This window comes from Varroa jacobsoni, unplaced genomic scaffold (assembly GCF_002532875.2).
Source record: "Varroa jacobsoni isolate VJ856 unplaced genomic scaffold, vjacob_1.0 contig00045, whole genome shotgun sequence".
NCBI lineage: Eukaryota > Metazoa > Arthropoda > Arachnida > Mesostigmata > Varroidae > Varroa > Varroa jacobsoni.
In genome coordinates, this window is record NW_019214399.1 from 45,029 (window position 1) to 67,378 (window position 22,350).

At 39.0% G+C, this 22,350-nt stretch overlaps 2 protein-coding genes across 4 annotated transcripts; both read left to right on the forward strand.

The window, feature by feature from the left end:
* Nucleotides 1-1,366: 1,366 nt before the first annotated feature.
* On the forward strand, nt 1,367-10,744 carry LOC111270646 (uncharacterized). Of its 3 annotated transcripts, none has more exons than XM_022850990.2 (4): nt 1,367-1,683; nt 2,895-3,014; nt 3,303-3,431; nt 9,855-10,744. In XM_022850990.2, exons 1-4 carry the CDS (start codon nt 1,510-1,512, stop codon nt 9,909-9,911), a joined length of 480 nt encoding a protein of 159 aa, XP_022706725.2. In that variant the 5' UTR covers nt 1,367-1,509; the 3' UTR covers nt 9,912-10,744. The 3 variants fall into 3 exon arrangements, with proteins under 3 accessions (XP_022706725.2, XP_086828680.1, XP_022706724.2); XM_086972554.1 differs by lacking the exon at nt 9,855-10,744 and adding an exon at nt 3,878-4,213 and having other exon boundaries at nt 1,371-1,683; nt 3,324-3,431; XM_022850989.2 differs by lacking the exon at nt 9,855-10,744 and adding an exon at nt 3,878-4,213 and having other exon boundaries at nt 1,375-1,683.
* Nucleotides 10,745-14,216: 3,472 nt separating this feature from the next.
* Nucleotides 14,217-15,065, forward strand: LOC111270643 (uncharacterized). The gene has a single exon (XM_022850986.2). It carries the CDS (start codon nt 14,311-14,313, stop codon nt 14,716-14,718), a length of 408 nt encoding a protein of 135 aa, XP_022706721.1. The 5' UTR covers nt 14,217-14,310; the 3' UTR covers nt 14,719-15,065.
* Nucleotides 15,066-22,350: the final 7,285 nt, after the last annotated feature.

Below are 22,350 nucleotides of genomic sequence, written 5' to 3' on the forward strand. Positions count from 1 at the left end.
TTTTACAAGTAAGACTTTTTTATGTTAAAAAAAGTATGTATCGTAGTAAAAAAAAATCTATACTCCTTGTTCAAGTTAATCGAGCATGAGTATAGCTGTTAAATACCGTAATTCGGAAAAATTAGTGACAAACGCTAAAAATGATTGATATCTTCCGCAAGTTAAATTCGAAGTTTAACTTATCAAAAACGTTTAACTTACATTGAGTTCGTATTTTCATCAAAAAGCGATATGTGCACCGCATTTGTTCCTAGGATATTGCGTCAGCGCACTTTAGGCATCATAGACAGGTTAGGCGGTATTAGCTTAATCAAGCATGTCGGTAAAATCGCTTTGACGTTCTTACTTCCGTTGAGTTACCTAGTACAGTACCATAAAATAAAAATACGCGACACCTTTAACGTCTAGAAAAGTATCACCACCGGATGGACGGTACCAGCACGTGGCCTCATTCGCGGCCGGCGCCTCTGATAAACTCCAATGCTTTTGCAAACACGTCACGTCTCGAAACAACCTTACCCGACTGCTACAATTCGATGTTGATTTTCTAATACGTTCGTTGCTATCTTTGGTCAAAAGACTTCAAAATACATCCACTGTTAAATATTCCGCCTTGTTTAAACCAATACTCAGTGCCAGCTGATGTATGCCTTTCGAATAACATTCACTTTTTTCGTATATTCTTAAGGGGAGTTGAAAATAGAGGCACGGAAAAGAAACGCAGGAGGTAACGGAGCAAACTTCGTACGTCTGAGAGCCTGCGTCTGCGGTTGTGTGAACAGTAGTTCGTTTTATTATCAAGTAATGTTATGCTGGTAGACAAAGAGATCTGCTATCTTAAAAATGAGTTTGCTTGGTCACATTCTTCAATCACAGATATAACGAGGCACTGTGATAATAATCAATCACATTGTGCCTATAGTCATTTTTGGGTGACGTTGAACTGTGTTTTTTTGGTTTGCTTATCTAGCTGGATCGACTAGAAATGGAAACGTTAAAAGCTCAAAGCATAGAAGCTACTTAGCTTAACTTAGCGCTATAACCGTATGATACATGCTTTAATCGGTAACTCGACGACTAAAAATTAAAAAAAAAAAAAAAGAAAACACTTCTATCAAAACAGCCCCAGGTAGTAAATCCAACAAGACCCACCCCAATTAGACCTTCTAGTAGGGGCAATTTTTTTGATGCTAAACCGAAGAGATGATTCCGATGGTCTGCTCACATAGTTGGAAAAGCCGAAAGCGTTAAAACCATTAGGAGCTACTATCTATTGAGCCGCCATCACACCACCCTTTCGACCCCGTATAATATGTATATAATGCGTTTCTCAAACAGAGTATTTGAATGTTCCCGCGAGCCGATTTTTAGCGTCGCTTTGTACCTGCCTATATGTGGCATCAATCGAAACAAGCTAAACTACGTGTCTTCCCACATGGCCAGATGATAACTCCTTTTATGAATTTCACTTAGTGCTACCGATTTCCGTGTTTTTCTCGAAAAGAAACGATGTCTTCGTATCCGACACAAAATTATTATAGACGGGGTAACTATCCCGTGTTATCGGGCTGCAGGCAAAATAATGAGATATTGATTCGTCCTCTTTTTCGAAAACATGTAGACGAGATGACGGCTGTGGCAAATGCCAACTTGCCCCTTTCTTACCACCGGGCTTTTCTGGAGGTGAGTCACTTCTGTAGGAATGTAAATTCTTGAAGTTCGTTAAACATAATTAATTTTAATGTTAGTAGGTCGAACTAATACCGCCATTGTAACTTGGTCGATTGAGTATTGGTAAGAGCTAAAAGGATTTCTACTAGTCTGCGATCTAACAGGAAAGGGCTTATCTGACTGACATGATTTTTTATGCTTTATAACTCTGTCAAGTGCTTTGATTGCTCGACCGTTGTCTGAACAAGTGTTGATTCCGTATGTAAAAATCAGAACCGTATTTTTATCTTGCCGAAAACAACAGTGACAGAAAATCATTATTTTTCTACACTTGGAGAACTTAGCTTGTACCTATCGACAACCTATGGGCTAAATTCAGTGCCTTCGTATAACAGAAATATATAAAATGAATGCAAACATACACACAATATATTTTTTGGCCTAGATAGGAATCCTAATAACTGGCTTATTCAAATATCAATACGTTAAATCGTCTAGCAAGAATGGATTTCAAATTTCTCAAAAAGCATACGATGATTAAAAAAAAAAAAAAAAAAACAGACGAACTACAATCCTGCAGTTACCGTCGTTTGCCAAGAAGTAGTACGATGGGGATGTGTCGACGCTTATATATATATATATATAACTAGCGACCTCCTTAGAATCTAAAATTCTCGAAAGGTGCCACGAGCTTGACTTATCTGGCCACAATTGCGAGGCGTTACATATTTTTCTGAATTAAACGACGTTTCTTTCACGGAATGGTCCATGAGTAACATAACAATGTGACGTAATCTAATTTCAGTTGAAAAAACTATTGTATATCTAAATGACACATTTAATGAGGAAACGTACAATGTCTTCTTTACCCGAAAGCAGTGGGTTTTTTTACCTATGAAGTTGCGATCTTAGCGGTAGCACAATCCAACCGATACCACCCTGCGGACACCCTCGAAACCTGAATAGGTAGAGCAAGTATGGACTGCCCCAGCCATCGTGAACGGCGAATGGGGTAGTGAACGCGTGTCGTTTGCGTGGGCGTCTTCAACGGCAAATGTCCTCATTATTAATATATTGATATAGGCTCTCTGTTGAACTGTTGCTTTTTGTTGTCGTACTTAAAACGCCTTCGCAAATCCTATCGTATATTGGCAATTATACTGTACAATATCGACACGTCTCAATGTCCCCCTTGCCAACAAATCTGTTCGATATTCGAGCAGCGAGACTTCCTGAACTCTTCGTGTCGTGCTTATGGCGCTTTCACGGCGCATGGGAGATTAATTGGGCTCGTCTTTGGATCACTAGAAGAACCTCGTCCCCCTATACCTGTCCTGCAAAGGGTAGGTCCGTTTATGCATTCTACGTATAGTTCCATTTTTTTTTTTTACTGATATTTACACTGAATACTTTTACTAACTGATTAACATTTACGTCACGGCAGTTTTAGTCCTATGCGAATAACCCAGGTACACTTTTATATAGCAAGCGGAGTTTACCTCGACTTCTGCTAGGGCCGCACGATGTCTTTTGCATAGGACGAAGGCCTTTCTGATCAAATTACTTTGCACTTGTTCAATTTATGCGGCTCCTAAGGGAACGTAATAAACTTCAACTGATTGTAACTTCAGTTCGGATTGTGTCCAAGCAAGATGTTCCTGGTAAAGATTCTTGCTGTCGATAAGCCGTTCCGAAGACAACAAATTGGAAGAAGACTCATGAATACAATCTTAGAACAACTTGAAAGTTGTCCAAACTTAGTAAGTGTCATGTTTTTTGTTCATGCTTCTATATTTTCCATGAACCTTATCTCAGAACTAGTAGATATGATTTGGTGTTCTATCGATTAGAATGGACGTTTATTACATCGCTAGATTTGTCTTCCTCCAAGTTATGCGGTCTGTATAACAGTATGCATTACGACGAGCAGATAATGGGTTTGAGTCGGTACGATTTTATAAATCCTTATTACGAGCATATAGATTGGGCCTTACTGAAGTATGTACAGGCCGATTTACCTATATTTCAATGTAGTTTACACATCATTCCCACCTTCGACCGATTTGTTCAACCCTTGACAAGAATTTGTAATACACAAAGTGATAAGGCCTCAAGTCATTAATTAAGAGATCACTAGTGACATTAGCAGATCTGAAAGAAGCCATTTTTACTTCTCACTATTTTTGAATTGTTGTATTTTCGGTAGCGTTTTGGAACACAGGCCATATACCTGCAGGTTATGAGCGAAAACCTCGGGGCTATTGCGCTCTATGAGAGTCTTGGATTCGTAATTGTCACATTGATTCCGCAGTATTATTCAACGCATCCGAGAAGGGATGCGTATGTCATGGTTCGGGTACTTGGCAACGATAGTGTCCACAACAAATGCCAAAGAGCTAACGTCCAGCTGGGGCCAATCACCTACGAATATCTTTGCAACTACTAAGATAAAAGTGAATGGTTTTAGCGATACTGATATATATCCGACATTATCGGACATCACTTTCGTATCCAATAAATTTTTTGCCAAATTTTAAACGACCGTTCGTGTATTCCTGTTCTATAGCTTCGTGTTGGCGCATTGATATTGCAATGCACGCCTAGCTCAGCAGCTACATCACGCGTATCAACTTCGATGGTAGCAACGTTGTGCTCGATGGGTGAGGTAGTTTTCTAGGGAAAAATTTTTTGAAACACGGTGTATTTAGATGGTAATGTTGTTTTGTAGTAGATTAAAACGTTGCATCGAAGGTCGCTTAAACACAGCTTGTTCAACGTATATCCCTGTTATTTCCTTAAGAATGTGTAATCCAGTTATTTTCTCTAAGGGAATTTGTGTAAGGAGAGGTTCCTAATGGCCATATAAATTATAGATTCGCTTATAATGTAGCAGGGTGGAGATTATGAATATATACGAAAATTAGCACAGATAATAATAATAAATCTATAGCTAAGATCGATTCAGATTAATAAATTATCTTATTTAAATCGCTATGTAAGAAACACCATATAATCACTAAAATAACACACTGTGTTATTTTATGCACTATATATATATTTATACTCAAAGTATAAATATATTGATTTAATTAAAAAAATTATATATATTTTTTAAATTTATATAGTTAGCAGTATCGCTTTCTAGGCGATGTACGCAAAACCGTACAAGATTTGATCAAACGTTAAAAAAACATTAAAAGCGTTTAAAGTTTACTTACATTACCTCATGCCGTACACCTCACCGTTCTCTAGATAATTGAAGATGAACACTCAATAGACACTCCAACAATAGATCAGGTACAAATCAAATTGAACTTATTTTTTACGTCACTATTATAGTTTAATTTTTGACCGACTAATTGAGAGAGGCAATTTTAAAATAAGTTTAAAACAGATAAAAACGAAAACGTGTCCACATATACGTTTGCGCATTCAAGATTCTAGTTAAACGAAATATTGGTAAGATCGACTGCAGTAATTTTTTTTATCAATAGTTCATATTCGGTTTCCGTGTCACATACATCTGGCCCTATCTATTAATTGGCGATATGAATTTTCCCGTTAACTTTGGCCACCGTATGTATATACGTGTATACCTTGCTTCTACATATTCCCATAAGAAGCGGAGCTATATCACATGATTTCCGGTGCCATATCGGTTGAGGATTGGCCGCTGCTTGACGTAATCGTTCAACACTACGACTACGTTACTAGTTGGAACACCTTACTAACGCTGCGGGCCTTACGCACCTTGTTCAACGATCTGAGGTACAAGACAACCTGAAGTCATCTCTTTGAAATTAAATCTTGTCAAAAAACTGCGTACGATGCCCCTGGCCTACATACCGTGACAGCGTTTTCTTTGAGGTACACATACGCCTAGCGTGGATAGGCCGAGAATTGTCGGTTTCTTTAACACACATTCCCTCTTTCTCTCATTGCTAAAATGTGCCTCATCGCTACACGGGTTCTTCCTATGAAACTTCCAGTTTTGATTCTAAGCATGACACTAAGCAGGCTCTGTTCGATTAATACTAGTTTGAGTTTTCGACTATACTACAGATCTAGGTAAAATCTTGCAGTGTTGGTAAAAAAAAAACAAAGATTAGGTACGTGCATTTAGTCGTTTAATATTGGCGTCAGTTTGAAACTGCTCCCAACTAGATGACTGTCCCGTTAGTAATAGACTGGGGGTCTCGGCATTATTACAGCGTTCTGGAAACCCATCACACATTTTCCACCACAGTGTTTCCCGTAGATTGGAAAATACAATCGTGAATTAAATAATCCGCACCGTAATATCCACAAACGTAGTAGTACCTTCACATATGTGTTTACATATGTGTGCTCGAATCCTAAAATATCCCCAAAATGAATCATCGACAATGCGTACAGATTATAAAGCTCTATTGTACGAGGGCCTGTTAGAGCTCTCACCCCAGCGAAGTTGTTTTTGAAGGGGCAATAAAAAAACAGGAAAGAGACCAATTGGATCGGCCAGGAAAACTCCAACAGTTAGTCGCGTTTAATTTTTTTGCGTATTTTGAAATTTTAGCTCTTTCAAGCTCCTGCATGTTCGCAAATTTTGGTTTGCTATTAGGACAGATTATAATTCCTCCCTATATGTTTTCTGTGTAGCATGTTTAAGCGGCTCTTCAACGAATCGGCACCTACAAATATCGCTTGCCGTACGGTTACTATTAAAAAGTTGTCTGTGGACTAAAAAAGGAATAGTAGTTATTATATATTAAAAAAAAAATTAAGTTCCGAATCAAAGCTGTAATCGCGATGGAAAATCTACTTTTATTGAGATAACAATTTCAGAACAATACTCTGTATCTAGGTGTTCTCGTCTGATGTTGGGTAAATATATATATATGTTGACGAAAAGATTCTGGCTGGCTGCAATATTTTCTATTATCGCAAAAAGTAGGCTTAGCCGATAGTTTTAATTGGGGTTAGTTAATCGAAATGACTATTAATTATCGCAAAAAAATGTCTACTAGTTAAAATTATTGTATAATATCAATCAATGTAATAGGCGAAATAAGTTACTCGTCAAGACAGAGTGATAGTATTGAACTGTGCTTCTCACTTCGGTGGGTACCTCCAGCGTTTTTATATCGAACTCAATAGTCCATTCACTTGAAGATATTCTTAGGCTGTAGTGCTTAGTTTGGGTTTTCCTTGCATTTTCTTTTAGTCGGTCTGCTATATCACTTAAGGTTTCAACTCTAGATTATCCTTTATTACCTATCCGTAATATCACACTATTGCAAGGATGCCAACAGATTAAAAAATGGCGCTTTCAGGCAACGACCTTTGCGATACAGAATTATCTGTATACCTAGTAAAGTTTTGTTAAATTTTCTCTAATTTATTGGGATCAGGCTGAGTATTTTGATCTCCTATGTCCTTACGTGAACTTACAATGCTTACCAGGCGTTTGTATGCAGACCCATATTGGCAGAACTAACTGACCCGTCCAGGTTTCAAACGCAGAACTTTTTCTTCTGTCACCTAGAAGTAAGTCGGCACAATCCGCTTCTTCAGAGACACATTTTGTTTTCGTCCTGGAAGCTAGCCATCTAAAGTAATGCCTAAGTACCGAACGTAAAACGCCACCACACTCTAACAGTAACAAAGTTCTATACTTTTATCGGAGTTGCTTTAATTTTCGGTGATTCATATATTGTGACACTGAATGAAAGTTGCGAGCAGCGTCGGTTTACTCGATCGTTCTTTATGATTTAAAATCCTGCTGATAATAGTATTTACCATAAATTAAAAAGTGGCGGATATCTTTGTGGTCAGGCATAGCGCAAAGGCTGTTGTTATGCGAATCGGCTAAAAAATAAAGGAAGATTTACCGTTTTCTATCCTTAACTCCAGTTGGAGCGCTTAAAAAAATCGTCTCCTGTTAAAATGATTGTTGATTTTCTTTAATCAACATGAAGCAACATCCTACCTGCTGTGACCCTCGGCAACACTGAACGCTGTCCCGGTGTAGTACAAATTAAATAATAAAAAGGTTTTGCTATCCATCTTCACAGCAATTATTTTCTGCTAATCCTAGCTGATAATCCCACCGCTCAATAAGTACATCCCAGTCGCACGTCCTGAACGTTGAAGTAGAAAAATCGGCTGTTCAATAGACCAAAAGGTCATCCCGTCAAGAGAGATAGTCTTTTATAAGAAAATTCGGACGTCGCCGTAACTTCGTCAGGCGAATACCTTTTAGCTGGTTAATAAAATACTGTATTTCAAAAACGTTTTTCCGTTTTCTTTTTAAAACAGCCCCGCCCGTCCGCACCTTTACTAAAAATCCCTTGAGTGTTCTTTGTCTAGCCATGTTTTAAAGCGCATGTCAATAGCACAACCTGCGATCATCGACGCTGACCATTTCGACCATAGGTTTAGCCGTCTAAGGCATAACTGTTATGTGCTAGAGACATTTCATAGATGTTTCCACGATGATAAACGTATAATTAAAGTTACAATACGATATATGGTGCCTCCGTTCACAAGAAGACCTTGTTAACCCAAACAATCTGACTGGGTTGATTATTCTGTCTGGAGACATCTAACATGGCGTGATTACGTAAAGGTGAAGTTATTAAAATTTTTCCAACTTTGGTTTGCATTAGTGTTTTTTTTTTGTAAACTATGAGCTTAAGGACGCACCCTGAAAGCTGTGTATGTTTGGAAGACGACTAACTCTTGTTGGTCAAATCTCAATTTAGAGAAATAAACAATAGTATCGTCGATCGGGGCTTATCATAGAAAAATGCCATACGATTAATCTAATCGTCAGTAATTTGGCCCTTTTCTTATGTTTCCTGCTTTTTCATAGCTTTACACGTAGCATCCTAAACGGTATATCGTTATTCAAAAGCAGTATTCCCCTTCGATAGACGTCCTAAACATCTGTTTGCAGTACAGCCACTAGTTAGAGCAGTTTTTGGCAAGGATACAGTTCTATTTATGAAATCATGCCTAATTTTTGCACTAACGGATCGTCTTCAAAAGACGGCCATTTTTAAAACTAAATATAAATAACAAGAAAACTTCACTTGCGTAAAAATGTGCTCGCCTTCGATAATAACTTTAGTATATCACTGGAATAACACCTGGCAACTCTTTTTTTTTTTTTTTTTTTTAATCTCATTAGCTCTGCTTGAGTTAATCATAATTTTTCAACGTCTGCTATTCAAGGACAGCGTCCATGTACTAGATTTCAACTACAATCGTTATGTGTGTTTGTCTAATTATAAAACCTGCTGGATTTCCTTCAATTTATGGCCTCACACATTGACCACAAAATAACTAGACACTTTCATTACTTATCCAAGATAAAGGATAATTAACGTACGAAACAAAGTAACAGTGACGATCTAATTATATTTTCAAATGTCAATGGGATTATCGTGTATAGCCCATACAAATGTCCATACGAAATTTGATTTGTTTCGCATAATAGAGAAACGATACGAACAAATAAAACCAACTTTATAAAAATCACTAAACTCATCGTTATTACACCTACAATTTTCATAAATATAAACTTAGTCACATCTAATCACCGGCGAAATTGTGAGTTTATTCTTATCTAAAGTTTCCACGCAAACGTACGTTGATTTCCCTGCTACTTCCCCCTTGACCTATCCGATAATTTTAAATCTATTGGCGATAAGGTCGATGATAATATTTTGTGACTCATAGAGTCGCGCACCAGTCCGTACGAATGGCTTGGTCGCCAATCTCTGAAAAATCAACGCAAAAACATCTGATAATAATGATAATTAACATAGTCCAATTCTTAAGTATACCTATTGTTCTTGCGACACGACTTTTCAATGCTCAACGAACACTAGCTACCTAAACAACTGGCGAAACTGGAATCGATGATGTATCATGTCATTCTCCGTCGTTGCAAAAAAAACCTGTGAGGCGATGTTCTTTTTGCTTTGCAGGATTCCAGCTCATTTTCTTTGGCCAACTTGCAAATAACCCTAATAGCTTTTGGCTCTGGGGTTCCTTTGGGTTTCGCTGCTACGAAAGCCATGGCAAGTACATACACGCTCTCGAATTACGTTATCGATAGTTAGGTGAGTAACAATTTCTCATGATAATATGTACTTATATAAGGCCATGATGTAAATTCACGGCGGACTCTTTTGCAGATCTTTAGGATCTGGAAAGCCCCTGGAATGGAAGGCTACTTGTTCAACATAAAGTGAAACGAAGCGTCCGGAAACTTCGGACGAAGATCGGCGATCGTATAATCTGTTTCGTGAAAAGTGCGGCCCGTTCGACGAAATAAAGAAGTACGAGCTCTTCAATGGGTTGCTTTTTAGTAGCTGGGATCAATTCACATAATTGTTGTTGCTACTATTACTGTAGTCCATTGATGCTGTCGTCGGCGATTTTATTGACTGCTTCGTGTTCTGATATGATCCGTCTGGGTCCGGTATGATCGCCAGTGACCAGGCAGCGGAGTACAAATATTTGGGTGTGACGTCGCACCAAAACAACACGTTGCATTAACTGTTAAACAGCCATAAATCGGTAGAAGGCGCGACGGAGTCAACAAAATACATCACATAGTGATGCAGCTGGTACTAACGTGGCGGCACCGAGACGAGCTTTCTAAAATACACGCGCGGCGTGTGTGTATGAGGACAAGGAGAAATATACAAATACAGAAACGTATTATACGTTGATCGTACCGAATGATTTATTCGTACTGTTGTGCTTGTCAAGATCAGTCGTATGGCAACGCGCACACGTAGACAGAAACCGGAAGGACAGATTGTGCTAGCGCCGAAATCTTGGTAGCCCTGCGAGAGGCAACAAGATCTGACAAGAGTGGGTGTAGTGACTGCCCAGCACAGTCCACAAGTAGGGCACCGTAAGCGTTTTGATGCAGAATATTAGAAGAACGTAGCTGGTCCTATTAATGCGGATCGCACCACCAAGATGGCCTTGCTTTTTGATTGGCCCGAAAGCGATACTAAGCCATCGATACTGACCTATGTCTAATAAACAGTTACTCCTTCTAAGCAATGTACAAGGGTCGACGCATCGAAGTGTCCGATATAAGTACATACTAAGCGTGGGCCCTTACCCTCCTGGTACTGTGCTGACTTATACAGGGAACCACACAAATTGACAAATGAAAGGTCGAAAAATTGCTGATCATTCTGATGGTAATGTCGATGGATGAGGGAAGAAGAGCAGCGAGTGGTAATGAAGAGAAAAGGCTCTAAGCAGGCCGCTGAAAACAAAAAAACCAGTGACGGTAGATGGAAAATGGAAGATCGGGGTTCATAGTCAAACCTATTTTTCTCATGATAAGTACTGAAGAGATAACAATAATGATGGTTATTAAAACTTCCGTTAGTGTTTTTTAGAAGCGGTATCAGACAACTTCGGCCCTTGTATTTGGCAACTTGTAGCCGAATATTAAATATATGCAGATGCACCCCGGCTGTTTCAGCGCATATGGATGTAGGCGTGCCAGCATTCTGAACGAAGTATTTGAAAATTATGTCTAAAACGGCCAGTAAACTGAATAGTAAACTTATTCTCACAAGAGATTAAGGTTCCACCATTTTTATCGTTCCGTTATTGGTGGTATACATCATCGTTTGATGGGCATAGAATCAAGGTAATTACTTAACAAAAAAAAAATTATTACTGTGAAGTATCTACTTTATTTATGGTTATATGGATTGCTTTCATGCAGCTCGTTGCGGAGAAGGGCAGAAATTATACCACTTTTGACTCGAACTATCTTTCAGATTTACTCGTGCTGTGTATGAATGAAGATTTTAAACAAGGTAAAAGCTAATTAAAAATTCTGAGAACCAGGTTAGCTGCTTAATACTGATTTTAGAAGTACTGTACGTGGTAACAACTAATTTGTTGGTTGACCAAGACCAGGGTTGCTGCCCGGGGGCGGTGCAGGTTCGAATCCAAAAATAGACGCGCACCTTTTCATGCTGGGAACCAACCAAGGAGTGACACTTAGTGGTCGTTCAGGATGCAAAGGCTCGAGACACGTTTACGGATCCCAGCTACTTCACAGGCACATTATTAGATATAAACCTTTCGCAAAAAACGTGTAGTTACAAGTTTACTGGGTAATAAGATAGCCCAACGTTTTGAGCGTTAAACTCAGGAGAGAAAGCCTATAATCGGGTGCTGATACAGGCTGCCTCTTTTGATGGTACGTAAAAGCGTCCTTTCTGCAACGTTTGGGGACAGAGAAAGTCGAAAAGAGTGATCGCTGTTGGGCTTCAACAGAATTACCCTATAAAATATGCATCCATTTGCAAACCATTGTTTCTACTATACCCCAGTGACCATTTCGAGTGCATCGCTCTATTCGGTAAGCTTCAGTTGCTCGTATTCTATATAACAAAGGTAGATCATTCATCAAATCGACAAGAAGCCAAGTCGCATTCGATAACCTACTTGAGTTATCTATTCGCATAGACAGCTTATCCGAAAGCCAATGCGGACACTAAATAACAAAGCTGAGTTTTACATTCATGTAAGTAAATAGTATATACACTAATTAGGACATCACTAATTACGACATTTTATGTTAGTATTTTGAATTTTCGCGCGTAGTAGTACTGCTTTACTTAACCATCGCTTCAATTTATCTACGCGTGGTTTTGAAACATGGACCAGAGGCGTTCTTCTGTTTAGTTGATAAACTCATTACCGCTATAGCACCACGAGAACGTGTCTGACATTTTACGAATGATTCAATGGCAGTGTGAAAAAAGTCTATTGACAGTTACGGAGTTATAGAGCATCAAATATATCGGTTTATTAGCTATCCCTGCTACCCTAACAGATCCTACGTAAGGATTCTCCAACTGTTAACGGACTTCTGCCCCATTTCGTACATTACGTGAAACGTCCTTGTTGTAGTATTAGGTTTGGGCACGGTTTTGCGGAACGGACGCGGCGATTGTTCGGTGGCCAACCACAAAATTAGTTCGAGTCTTTTTAGCATTTTTCCTCAGCGAAGCCACATGGTCTCTTTATATGTTAAAGAAATAACGCCGTTTAAACTTCGGATATAGCCACTCTTGGCACTGCTTTTCCTGTTTAAAAACCTTGAGTTTCTGTAAACGTACTTTAAACGCATCCGCCTCGTCGACAATCGTACAACACGCGCATTGTAAACCGTCAAGAGATACTGCAAATGCGAAGCGACAAAGGCTGCAATCTAGCGAAAGCTAAACAATATTAGTTACGAAAGAGTACTTTGCGAATTTTGTGCTTATAGCCAATGAACAGTCCAAGGGTCTATTCTTCGCTGATAACTGCACGTAGTAATGAAATTCAGGGATGCTTTAATATAATAAAAATTAATTCTATATCTACTCAGAATAACTCGACGACTAGATGGCGAGAAGAGGTAGATCCCGTTTTAGACAAATTGTGAATGGTGGGCCGCAGGACTAAGCTTGTGTTTCGAAAGGCCATAACGTGTTTCACCATTCTGCAGGATGTTACAAATGGAATGTGTTTTACACCTTGCAATAATAAAGACAAACTGGAAAAAAGCTCAGAGGTATAATAATGATAACAATAATATCCACCGAGTTCCCAACACTAACAATGCGGTATGCTGATCTTGGACGGCAATAACTAGATTACTTTAAAATATTATTATACTATGAAATGATAATCTACGACCCTATGGTATTGTTCAATATATATATAAACTATATATAACTCATTGAAAAATATGTAATACTAGTATTGCAGTAATAATCACTAGGTTTATTTTAAATTTAATCCGCTCTTTATTTGAGCCTCGCAAAAGAGTTGTGTAGATAAAAACGCAATGTATGTGTTTTTACACACCACCATCTAGATTACCTGAGGAACAGGGGGGGGGGTTAAATACTTCCCCTGAAGTCTCCTCGATAAAGTATGAGAGCACGATCGCCATGGCAACTCGTCCTATCGGTAACGTAGCGACATTCAGCCACCAAGCGTGTTACACCGTAGTTTCATGACCGCTAATACCTAATCAGACAGCTTGCCAACTGCAGAAATTCGACATAAAACAAGCCTCGATATAACCATCGCTAACGGTCCGTTTAGGTAATGGAACGTACGGACCATATACAATAGATTAAATAGACCTCACTGGTTTTCATTACTACGGGTCGTTTGGGTACCAATTAAATCAGCAATTATAATTGATAATAACGCTATAAGCACATTGTCACCAGACTTATTTTCCCTGTTGACATTTGAAATCTCCAATTTTTCGGTTTATGTTACATCAGATTGACAATCCGTAATAATTACTACCGGTACTTCTTATATCGCATACTACTATCGTCGTAAACGATACAATATCAATAATATAAACACAATTCAGCAGCACTGTACTGCTCCGCTGTGCCAAAATGTCCGCCCATTATTTATAGTCCACCTTTCCTTTCTGAAAGCTGTTGGCTAGGCGCACTCTGCCACCTCTCTCCCAAGTATACATTGTATATAAGAGAGCCATAGTAAAGCGTTTAGACATCGCAACGGCAAGCGGCATCCAACCATCGACGTACCACCAACACTAACGACCCAACACACCCCACATCAACCATGCTTGCTGTCAAGATCGTCGCTGTTGTAGCTCTAGCCTACATTGCCCAGGCTGGAAGACTTACCCCTGCTTTGGCTGCTCCTGCTCTTTCGTACACTGGCCCTGCTTTGGCCGCCCCGACGCTTTCGTACGCCGTTCCGGCCCTGGCTACCCCTGCTTTTTCATACGCTGCTCCTGTTGTGGCTGCCCCCGCCGTGTCATACGCTGCTCCCATCACTAAGCCTGCGATCGCCGCTCCTGCCCTAGCTGCTCCTGCTCTAGCTGTTCCTGCTCTAGCTGCCCCTGCACTAGCTGCCCCTGCTCTAGCTGCCCCTGCTCTAGCTGCCCCTGCACTAGTTGCCCCTGCACTAGCTGCCCCTGCACTAGCTGCCCCTGCCCTGGCTGCCCCTCTGGCCAAAGCTTGGTAAATTTTAAACAAGACAGGATGAACGATACGATAAATTGGATGTCGATGTGATGAGGATGACAGTGATGCTGAAGAAGCGAATAAAATGAAGTTGACACGTGGAATAGAAATTCACGGAAAAAATTGTCGGGTTTTTGTTATCGATGAAGGATTGATGGTTACGATCGCTAGCAATGGATTGATTGCCAATGAATCAGCTTATCCAACAGCTTTTTTTTGCTATGCGTAGTTCATATCTCAGAAATTCCGTATAGCAAAAAAAAGCGTTTTTTTGGTTTAAGAAAATGTGATACCGCTATGTTTTAGTAATAAATCGTGCATTGTTGAAATGGCTAACGAATAGCTAGATCTATGGATACTTTATATATATAAAACAAACATTTAAAATGTTCTGTTCGGTCAAGTATAACTATGAGCAATTCTTGTGTAATACATATTGATTCACTGGATCAAATCGTTTTTGATCAGTTTTTTTTTGCAATGCGGATTTATGAAGACGAAGCTGAGTCTCCACAGAGATCAAGGGAATTATTTTTGCTAACTGCTAGGTTGAAACAGGCCTTCAGGCCACTCTATACGGTATCATATCAACACATCAAATAACATATTTTATTGGTGGTTAAAATTAATGTAAATGGTGCAAAAAATTGTTTTTGAGGATCTTGGATTTTTTAGCCAGAAACTAGCGGCTTTCTCTCGAAAGGAAGGTGTTTTACATCGCCCTAGATTATCCAAATGGACTCTAACTGTTGATCCTCTTAAATCTTTTTGCCCCTTTTGTATTTTTTTGGGCTTATTAAATCCCAGCACTTTTGGGCCTTTTGACCTGCTGTCAACTCAAAATCCAACTCTGCCGGATTTTTTTTTGAATGGCGCATATTTACACCACATTCTATCGAGTCTACGCTGGCCAACATCGTTTGGCGCACAACCATATGTAAAAAGATCTTTGCGGATTAGAGAAGGAATACTTAAAAATGATTAGTAAGTGGATTATGCCTTAAATTGAAGCTATCGATGTGAACGAAGGTTACATCAAATAAACTTGATCATCAGGGTAGACATTTTAAAATTCATACAACAAAAAAAGGTAAAATATCTGTGTTTGCTTAAATACAGTCTTAAAAATAAATCATAAGGAAAATCTCAAATTTATGCGTACCATTCTGTATATATATATATCTTTTTATTCTAATATATTGTGAATCACACTTTAGAGGAAAATAGCACTCAAAAACATTTTCGACCACATCAAGACAATAGGCGGTTTTCAAACGCTGTTTTTACCACTTATATTATTATCCAACCTTCACTGAGTTCTGGCGTCTTCCACTAGGTGTGGATGTTGTCATGACACCGTAATAAACTGAAATTCAGAGGAGGCTCACGATGAACTAGGTATCCTCTAAGCGAGCTTAACTTAAAAACTTGTAAGATGGCCTCGGTTCAAACAGCAACGCAAACTCTATTTCGTCTTGTATATAGCAAATCTCGAGGCAATACTTAAAAATGATTTTCTCTTAGGCAGTACGTTGTGAGGTTGTCCTTACATTTTTCAAACATTGCTTTGCGTGTCAGTTTTAAAGATTTATAGTTAATTATCTATTTATTTAGTTAAAACAACATTAAACTGGTGGTCCAAATAGTCTAAGTAGCGTCAAAGCCTTTGAAGTTTAAATATTCTGGAAGATCAAGAGGATAACAAAATCAAATGGTACTGGATTTTATATATATACATGGCACGTGCCATATGAAGTGCTCACATATTCACCTCGCAATGAATTAAAGAAAATGTGTGCGTGTGGACGCCTCCATTGATAAATGCTCCCAAACTTCAAGTATCCAGAAAGTGTTTAATCCGAGTTAAACCTCCCTGGACCATATCTTTGAGATGTTGCTAAGTCTCATTGTGAATTTAAGGTAACCCTTCCCAGACGAACTATTATTTCAATACTTTATTTGTTTAGTACGACCTTTTCCCTAGCTTACAGAGAAATCTACTATCGGAGAAATCGGCAACTAAAATTTGAGGCCTCGGACGTTACCGGTATACGGTTATATGGTACACAAAGTTGGAATAGTTAACAAGAAAAGAAATTTCGTAATATTAAAATAAGAATTTATTTGCCAGCTATTAAAAAACGTATGTATTATTGCTTATTACTCCCAGTCAAATATACACAATACAAACTCTTACCAAAGTTTTTGGACCACGCTTTATAACACGTAGTATACTATCATCTTCACAACATTTAGTTTGTGGTAGTGAGACAAACATGGAAATGATCTAAACCATTTTCATTTCCAGCACGCAGACCCAATAGAAGGGCATCACGACGCCATTTTCATATCTTCTTTACAAAAACGTCTGAGAAAGCATTTTTTTTGTACTAAACATTGTAACGCATCGCTGACCTGGTTAAATTGCCTGATCTTCGTGATCTTAAGGGATTAGCCTTCCTAGGTTACCAGTAGAAAACTCGGAACTTCGGTGTAAAAGCTAAAGGTTACTTTGGCCAATTTAGTGGACGTATTCAGATATCGGGCTATGCGGAATAAATTGGAACCAACTCTTGGCCGGCTGTTTACTGTAGAAGGCTTGAGTTAATTTGCCATTCTCAGCGAAGACAGGAGGTTTGTTTTAGGAATATAGGCAAGGAACAACTACTATCCAGTGCCTTCGCACAGGATGATTTTCCGAAGCGATTATCAGTTTTCCTGGTTATCGGAGATCGAAAGCATACTCTTCGGATCAAGATTAGTCTCAGGAAAGACTGCTGTCTACTATATATAGCATACGTATGTAGATCTCTACTAAGTTAAACTAGGTTTCTAATCTGATGCCAAGATTATACAGGATGTCCAAGGTGCCAGTCTACGACTATGCGTCCAGCCATACCTTATAAATGCGCCATGTTACAGCTTTTATATATATGTATATATTACATAGAATGACAGTGCTAAATTTGCTTCTATCACAAATCAGTATCCACTCATAAGGCGGTCGATAAGATATTTTCATAATCTTTCAGTCAGGTCAGTTTCGCTTTCATTGTTTGCTGGACGTCATTGGCCGTCCCAAAACTTTTGTTTTCCAATGTTCATAAAGCTCTTCCAAAAGACAAATGGATGGTGAGGTTTGGCAAATATGGCAGTTGAGGTAAGATGGACATCCATTTTTTCTGCGAAGAACGCGATACAACTAACTAATGATATTGGTCTTCACCTCCGTGCCGTGTTTTTTGTTGCGCTAACTTAGCTGCTCTTTGGTTCCACCTTTCACTAGTTTAACTGTTCTTAAGAAGCAGACTTACTTAGTAAAAACCTTGGGGACAAGAAGCACCTTTGTCTCTTAGTGACTAACCCCTGTAGCTCGTTAGCAATGGATAGCAATTGCTACTGAAGAGCGAGTCTCCTAGCCCAGCAACGAATGGTTATAGACGACAATACTCACAACAGAGCTGCATTCATCCGATGCAATCCAAATACTCACGCTTTCAAACCGTTGCAGACAAATGGTGTTTTCCCCTGTATTGAAGCAGGTTATGGGTATGAAACGTAGATTTTAAGGCATTTTGTCGATAATTACAAATGAACCCACTCGATTCACGATGTAACGGTAAGGATGCTTTTTAGACATTTTTATTCTGAATGTGTTTATTTTCTCTGCTTTATGAAATTATACATATTTTGTAATACGACGTAGACGACTTCTTCATAAAAGAGTCAAGGTCGCACAAGTTTGTTTCTTCCATTGCTCCTAAGCGCTCTGGGTCTGATTTGAAGTCTAACAAACAATTTTTATGCTTGAAACTGTAAAAATCAACTAAAACAAAAAGAAAGCCTCTTCTTGGAGCTTTCCTTTTTGAGCGATTTTTTCCTAAGTAATATTCACTTAATATTGAAGTCCTCAGTTCATTGTGTATTTTGTTAGGTATAAAGTTCCTTCGTGTGTTTTTTGGCCATCTTTTCTGAGGCGCCTTTAATTTAAATTATCTTCAATAATCGATTTTTGGTGAGCTACGTATGTATATAGAACAACTGCTAGTCAGATGATAAAAGTTTAAGTTTATTCTTAATGATTTCGATTCCTGCAATACTCTGCGCAAAATTCAGCTTAACTCGTTATTTATCTAGATGGTAGGTGCAAGCACCGAATTTCCGCGTACGTGAGAAAACGCCGCACGAACAGTGCGTGCATAAACTGACGTTTTGCACTGTCGTAAAACGACCAGACACACTCAGATGGATGTTGGATTCATAATGTATACTAAGTCTTTTGAGTTTTTCGTGCGGTACTACTGTTAAGTGTTACTTCAAATGGTCAGTTCTTTTCCGCATGAAATGAAGAGTGCTGACGTCAAAAAAAATACAGGTTTCTCACTTGACCGGATAGCCGACCGCTCGAGCCTCGCATTTAGGTTTCGAGAACTTGTATCAAGAAGTATAAAAAGAACACTCAGGCCGAAATGCATAATTTTCTCAAATAAATCAACAGTAAAACGCAATATGGTAATAGGTAATCATGAATGCTATACAAACGGTCTTACATATGTTTAGCGTATTCCGTACGCTGCAGGCCTTTAGGTAACCGGAAACGTGGTTCATACGAGTTCCTGATTAAAATGCCCAGGCAGAGCTTTCGGATGTAATAGGGATTAGGGATCTTTTATACACTCTAACCAAGGGGCCCCCACTCACAGTCTTTATGTCTAGCTTTACATCAAACTTTCACCTAAATGTCGTTTAATAGCTTAAAGTTTAATGGACGGATTTCCGAATGGCAGTTCTATGCTTTGGTATTTGTTAATTTCTATTGACTAGAAACGATAGTGTCAGTTAAGCTTCGTGGAATTGTCTGCTTAATCCGGTTGATAAGATAATCTGGAAGATAAGGTTATTAGATATATGCCACCGGTATATGGAGACATACTCTAGATGCGCTTCCGAGTTTCCGAAATAGAGCTACTACACTCATTTACTGGACGGCATATATAACTAGCCTTATCTTTAACATTTTTTTAAAACTGTATATCATAATCAATACATTATACGCGTCCGAGTTTGAAACGATAGAAAACTTTCTACCTAGTACATATGTCACTATAGAAAAAATACCAAGAAAAATTATGCTAACCCGTTTGATTTTTTGATATGGCATACATAGTGGCTTCAAGTTGGATGCTTTTTCTACAGCTGGCAATAGAGCAATTTTACACTTTTTAGCAGCATGTTCTGCCTTAGCGAATAGCAACTATCTGTATAATATTACTCGTGCACAAATTTAAATTGACATATTGGCGTGCTGAGGTTTTTTTCATTTTGGCATGTTTGATCTAATTTAAATTGCGCTTGAAACAGGGCGAAAAATAATACCAGCTGCCTATTGTTTTTAAAGACTAAATACCGCGATGAAGTACGCTGTATAGAGAAGATACGAGGTTTTTTCGATAGTCTCTATTAAAAGTACACATTTGAGAGTGATAATGTAATTTTTTTAAACATAAAAACGGTTATTACTACTGACTGCCATGTGTGAACATGGTACACCATTGCGTACCAAATCTTTAATCTCCTATCTTCTACCCAAGTAACATAGGTCTTGGCAAATTTAGACGTTGTGACTCACGGAAAGTGACAATGTTACTCCGTAACTCTTGATTCTATCACACTTATGCAAAACCCTGGACAACTTTCGGCCTAGACAAAGTTTGGTGTAGTAGATCACTCGGAATGGTTTTTGCATGCGAGGGTAGAACAGACCCTCGCATGCAAAAACCATTCTTAATCACGGCTCAGTGCTACCATTTTGCGTACGACAGGGAAATAGTTTTGTCAGCCAGCCATTAAAACGGATGATCAGCTTCGTCGGAACCTTTATTCACATGGAACAACAACGGGAACTCTAGTCAGCAACGTTGGCCTGAACTGCCCCGCGCTCTTTCCGCCTCAAGTGTAGATACTCCTATGGACTAGCTTCGTCTGATCTCTTAGCGAGGCACAGACAACCCCACACAACTCGTTGCCTGACTAGCGGCGTTAATGGGACAGAGATAGGCCTCGAGAAGGAACAGCAACAGCTCGAAAAATACAGGGCAGTTTATTTGTTTCGTATATAAATACCGCATTGAGAACTACGAAATACAAAGCTCAGTCAACTGCACGCTCTTGCAGCGGTTTCAAGCGTCTTCTTATCTACTCGTTAGGCTAACGAGCTAAGAAGCTAGAAATGATGTCTCTCTGCACTGCTATCTTATTACCGGCCGTCGCTCTGGTGGTGCCTCCTTCGACTGTAGCCCCGACCTTGAAGAAGGCCATAGCTACAATAATGGCTTTGCCAGAGGCTACCTTCCTCGGCGTGTCGACCTCTGCAGATCAGATAATTGGATAGAAAACCATCAAGTGGGGGGTTCTCTCGCGCCAATTGTGGGCGCTACTAATGCGCTGATGTCGAAAACGACTGCCGGGTTAACTACGTATACAATCCAACTAGATTATCCGACAATCAGAACGTAGTTACCCATTATTCATTTTTCTGCCCAGCTGAATCCTTTTCTGACCAACAGTCTCTGACCTATGCTTCCAGCCTGGCATCCCCACCTTGCCATCTTACCGCAAAATACCACCACCTGAACGAAGTTGCTTTCAGCATTGCCCTACAGGTTTCGGGTGAACAGACGCCGACATCATGAAAGACGTACTTCTGACTGGGGAGAAGCTAAAAGTTTGTAAGGTATCAGCGATGGCGGCTCAGCAGTTCGTCAAGGCAGGATGCCAACGCACTCGTTATCCATAAGCAAAAGACATTCCCCCAACTGGGTAAGTAAGACACGTATTAAACATTCCTAAACTTGTTACTGGCTAGGAACAACGGGCATTTTTTTCTTCAGTGTTCCGATATCGTAGGCGAAATCACGAGTTCAGCTAAAGGAGATAACTAATGCTATTTAGGGAGAAAATGCTTGAATGACTGCAGGATTGTACTATACGTCCGTGTTAGTGGCCGAGTTGTCTGATTCTGTTTAGTTAATATCGCCCACAAATGTTGACAAATAAAAGATTACACTTACGCACTATTACAGACATTTCAGTAGACATCGTTGAAGCATGATAAGTGACATCGTTGGTATCCTACAGGCGCCCTATTAATGAGGAAATTGAGTTCAAAAAAGACATCACTTAAATATATGATAATGAAAAAAAAAACTATCAATCAATTTTTTCTGTTATTAGAGAGGCAAGCAGAAAAAGATGGCATGGTGCAGCCATGTTCGACAGGTTAATCTAGCCAATAAGAAGCGTAATAGAATAAACCTGACGTCAATCGATGTACGAGGTTAAAGAGAGTTATTAGAGCTACCTAATAATTACCGAATATAATGACTATATTTGATAGATCAGTTTATGTTTAAAACAGAATATGCTCTTATATCTATTTCTCTAAAAAAGGTTTCTTTAGATCAAGTATTTACTTCATTTTCTTCAAACGTATAGTTCTCTCATCCAAGGCTTGATCAAAGCGACCTCAGAATATACTTACCTTGAAACTTCCATCTTGGTTTCATTCGATAGTTTCTCCCATACCGACTCAAAACATTATCATTGAATCTCGCAATGTTTATTGACTTTTTCT

Excerpts from the sequence above, each read along its gene's own strand:
- LOC111270646 (XM_022850989.2), top strand. The coding sequence starts at position 1,510 with ATGTCTTCGTATCCGACACAAAATTATTATAGACGGGGTAACTATCCC. Across the intron at positions 3,015-3,302 it reads CTATACCTGTCCTGCAAAGG|TTCGGATTGTGTCCAAGCAA; the intron begins GTAGGTCCGTTT and ends TTGTAACTTCAG. Across the intron at positions 3,432-3,877 it reads TTGAAAGTTGTCCAAACTTA|CGTTTTGGAACACAGGCCAT; the intron begins GTAAGTGTCATG and ends TATTTTCGGTAG.
- LOC111270643 (XM_022850986.2), top strand. The coding sequence starts at position 14,311 with ATGCTTGCTGTCAAGATCGTCGCTGTTGTAGCTCTAGCCTACATTGCC.